The sequence below is a fragment of the Pygoscelis adeliae genome, unplaced genomic scaffold (genome assembly GCF_000699105.1).
Source record: "Pygoscelis adeliae isolate BGI_AS28 unplaced genomic scaffold, ASM69910v1 Scaffold77, whole genome shotgun sequence".
NCBI classification, from domain to species: Eukaryota; Metazoa; Chordata; class Aves; order Sphenisciformes; family Spheniscidae; genus Pygoscelis; species Pygoscelis adeliae.
This window is the reverse complement of record NW_008825216.1, coordinates 4,686,253-4,690,289: the sequence shown is the minus strand read 5'-3', so window position 1 is coordinate 4,690,289 and position 4,037 is coordinate 4,686,253. Positions and strand designations below refer to the sequence as shown.

At 40.2% G+C, this 4,037-nt stretch overlaps 1 protein-coding gene across 1 annotated transcript in view; it reads left to right on the top strand.

Annotated features, from left to right (window-relative positions):
• The window catches only part of TSNAX (translin-associated factor X), a 23,884-nt gene extending 20,325 nt beyond the window's left edge, over positions 1-3,559 (top strand). The window contains exons 5-6 of the mRNA XM_009329172.1: positions 744-871; positions 2,572-3,559. Coding sequence (XP_009327447.1) covers positions 744-871; positions 2,572-2,946 — 503 coding nt within the window. The 3' untranslated portion in view covers positions 2,947-3,559. The remainder of the gene's footprint in view (positions 1-743; positions 872-2,571) is intronic.
• Positions 3,560-4,037: the final 478 nt, after the last annotated feature.

The window sequence follows — 4,037 nt, the reverse complement described above, 5'->3', positions numbered from 1 at the left end:
TCCAGGTCCCTCTGGATGGCATCCCGTCCCTCTGGCATGTCAACCACACCACTCATAGAATCATTAAGGTTGGAAAAGACCTCTAAGATCATCGGGTCCAACCGTCAACCCAACACCACCATGCCCACTAAACCACGTCCCTAAGCGCCTCATCTACCCGTCTTTTAAATACTTCCAGGGATGGTGACTCAACCACTTCCCTGGGCAGCCTCTTCCAATGTTTAACTACTCTTTCAGTAAAGACATTTTTCCTCACGTCCAATCTAAACCTCCCCTGGCGCAACTTGAGGCCATTTCCTCAGATGACTCAGCTTGGTGTCATCTGCAAACTTGCTGAGGGTGCACTTGATCCCACTGTCTGTGTCATTGATGAAGATATTAAACAGTACCGGTGCCAATACGGACCCCCGCGGGACATTATGGGGAGCTGCTGCTGTTCCGTATGTTTCTGAGAGTAGCATGATGCTTTATACTGGTATTACAGAGGGTTCTGAAAAAGAAATGCAGTTGGAGTAAAAACTTGAAAAAGTTTATCTACTGTGTTCCTGGTCTGGTGTTCGTACTTCAGAAGCATGCTATGTTAAATTATGTTTCAGTATTATTTCTGGATTATCTTAGTTTTCACTTTTTGCTAGTAATCTTAAAATAGTCTCACTTAAAAGATTTCTAAAAAACAAATAATTGTGAGCATGGATCATTGCTGGAAAGTTTGAATTATTAGCTTAACTCTTCTGTTTTTGCAGGACTTCAAGAATATGTTGAGGCAGTCTCATTTCAGTATTTTATCAAAACACGATCTTTGATTAGTGTTGAAGAGATCAACAAACAACTAATATTTACAGCGGAAGACAGAGAAGAAACAACAAACACGGTAAAAGTTTTTCTTTTCTCATGTGACAAACATCTTTCTGGGATGAAAATGCAATGAGTAGGTTTAGTCACATTTTTGGCATCTGATTGAATAAGGCCAGTTAGTGGAATGGTATTAGATATACGTGTGGGCTTCGACTCACTTGTTCAAAACGTGCTTTTTATTCTGACAAATAGTAAACTAAGTCCGTGGGATACAAGTTTATAAATTTCACATCCTTTTTATTCAGAGCAAACTGAACTCCTTCTAGTAGGGGGAGAGATCCAGGATAGTGAAATACTAGCAAACAAACGTAGAGGAGGGATTTTTAATGGCTGTGACTGCCTGTAAGGCCTACTGGTGTATAGTGAGTGGTGTAGCAAAAGTTGGGGGAGACAAACGAATCCGAGGCAGGATGAACTCCATGAATGAAATCTTACTGCTGGTACCGAACTAGTCACAGGAGGCACTGTATTCAGTTTCTGTTAAAATGCACTGCATATGTCTTAGCGTGGTCATTTGTAGCTTTCCTGGAGTTGGTCTTGATGCTTCCCCTCAGAGGACAAGCTTGTGTCCCATCATCATACCTTAGCCCTAATACCATATCTGCTGTTTCTTGACTTGCCCGTACTCCTACCCTGCCCTAAATAGAACTTTTTGCATAGGGACAAGCTACTGCCACCGACCACAGTAAACTAGGTACGGTTTGATTGTTGACAGGGGACAAAAGGCTATTTTGTAATAATGTACCGAAATGCACACGCAGTGCACGTGCAGTGTACAGTAATGCACAGCGCTACTGCTTTAGATGAATTCCTGAGTCTGCTTCTGTTGAAGAGATTCTGCTGTAAAGCACTTTTTATTCTTTCTTCATTCTCTTGGTAAGATATTGCAAAGAAGCCAAGTTCTTAGCTTAAGTTCATTTGTTCTTACCAGAGGCAAACCCATTGTGGCACACTTGTTTTAACAAATTGTGAAGTTGTTAACCCCGGTGCCTCTGACCGGGTTTGTGAATTCGGGTGGATAGCATGTTACGGGAACAAGGGGACAGAAAGAAACCTGCGTTGTCCCCCACCTTACCGATATGTTGGCAATAAAAGGTATTGGAAGCTTGGATATAGGAGCAAACTTGTAACTTTGTGATGAGTTTTCTTCATGAAGTATTTTTTTAGCTATTTTAATGAGTTCAGTTGATATAAAACGGATCTGAGAGAACTATACCTATCAGCTTCTTGTAGAAACTGTATTTTGAAATTCAAGATGCTATTACAAAATGATATGATTTGTTTTCATAATGCAGACTCTTTTTGATTCTTGATTGCTTTGGTAGCTTTGGACAGACCACTTAGGAAAAATTTAAATCTATTAGGCTGAGCTCTGTGAGCCAAAGGAAAAAAAAAAAAAAAGCAACTGCAAATAAATGTTGGTACAAAGACGTGATAATCCTGTTTGCAAATCGAGATGGTAGAAGCATGGTACGTTTATCATGCTTGCTAGAATGGAAATCACATCTCAAGTGGAAACGATGCTTTCATACCTTCCGGTGTGCTGGAAGGAGATTAGTACTTCTGAAATAAGACTGTGTGGAAGTGCCATGCAATTTAATTTTCCGGAATGTTTTTAGTTACCGGTTATGTTAGACAAATTAGTGTGTATTTGAACCATTATAGACTGCTTTTTCATAGTTCTCTGTACTGGACTTTGTTCTGTTCTGTCCTCAGACCTCCAATTCCCATGATAAACAACCACACACTTGGAGCCTGAAGGTAACGCCTGTAGATTACCTGCTGGGAGTGGCTGATCTAACTGGAGAGCTGATGCGGCTGTGCATCAGCAGTGTTGGAAACGGTGACATAGACACGCCTTTTGAACTGAGCCAGTTCTTATGTCAGATTTATGATGGTTTTACTTTCATTGGCAACACTGGACCTTACGAAGTATCTAAGAAGCTGTATACCTTGAAACAGAGTCTGGCAAAAGTAGAGAATGCCTGCTACACATTAAAAGTACGGGGATCCGAAATCCCAAAGCACATGCTGGCTGATGTGTTCTCCACCAAAACGGAATTGATTGACCAAGAGGAGGGCCTTTCTTAAAATAAGGAGACTGTCGCAACTCAGAAAGGAAGAGGACTTAGAGAAAGATTTTAGTTATGGTTTGTGGGGTTTTGACTCTTCTCAAAGCTTTTTAGGTAGAGACATTTTTAGTTTTATCTATGAGAAGATTGTTTGCAGTGGTAATTTGTAACCAAAAATACTTTTTATGATGTGCAAGAGAACAGATGTTTGACTTTGTCCTCTCGGTATGGAATTTCCTGTATTGCTCCATTGTATCTTCTTTCAGAATGGCCAAAATTTCCACTGTGCTCTACACCAGTGACTGCCAGTTCTGTGAGTCACCTCAAACTGTTGTGGTTGCTGTTATCAGTTTTCAGCAAGCACAGCAGTGGAAAAAGAAATGGTTAGGTACTGTTATTTAGCATTATCCATAGGTTTCTGCTGACACCTGTTTTCTGAATATTTGGGTGCTATATTCATGTCATACCCAAAACAATGCACCTATATATGTGTAAATTCATCCCTTGACTTGAAACTGAGGTGGTCTCAAAGGTGACATGTAACTTAAGTTTTCACTGATTAATGCTTTTGAGCATGAAACTGAAGCTCAGTCAACTTTTCAACAATTGATAATGAAGCTAATTACACCAGGTAGATACTACTGTGCACTCATTATTTCGGGGCTCCGGTTAAATTTAGCTCTGTTTAAGTTAACACTGGTACTTCACAGTTTTGACATGAGCTAGAAAATCCACCAAAAAAAAATATTGTGGAATGTATTGGTTTACATTTTTTGTAATACAGTTCAGTGCAGAATCTGACATCCTTCTGTCTGTAGACAAAAGCAGATCATCTACCAAGTATGTTTAACATGAATAATTTGGTGTTAGGACAAGCAGGTTTTGGCCAAAACAAATGCGGTGCGGTGTTGGAAGTCTGTTCTCCATTGTTTGTGCTGCCCTGAGGACCTCCAGCGGGGTTGAACTGGTATTAGTGAAAAAAGGCTAGCCAAGCTTTAAATATCTGTTAGCAGGGCCTATATCATGTGCATGTTCCTATGGAAAGGAAATTGCAAACAGAAATAAGGCAGACATTCTGACTTCCACATTTATCTTTGAGGTGGGTATGTC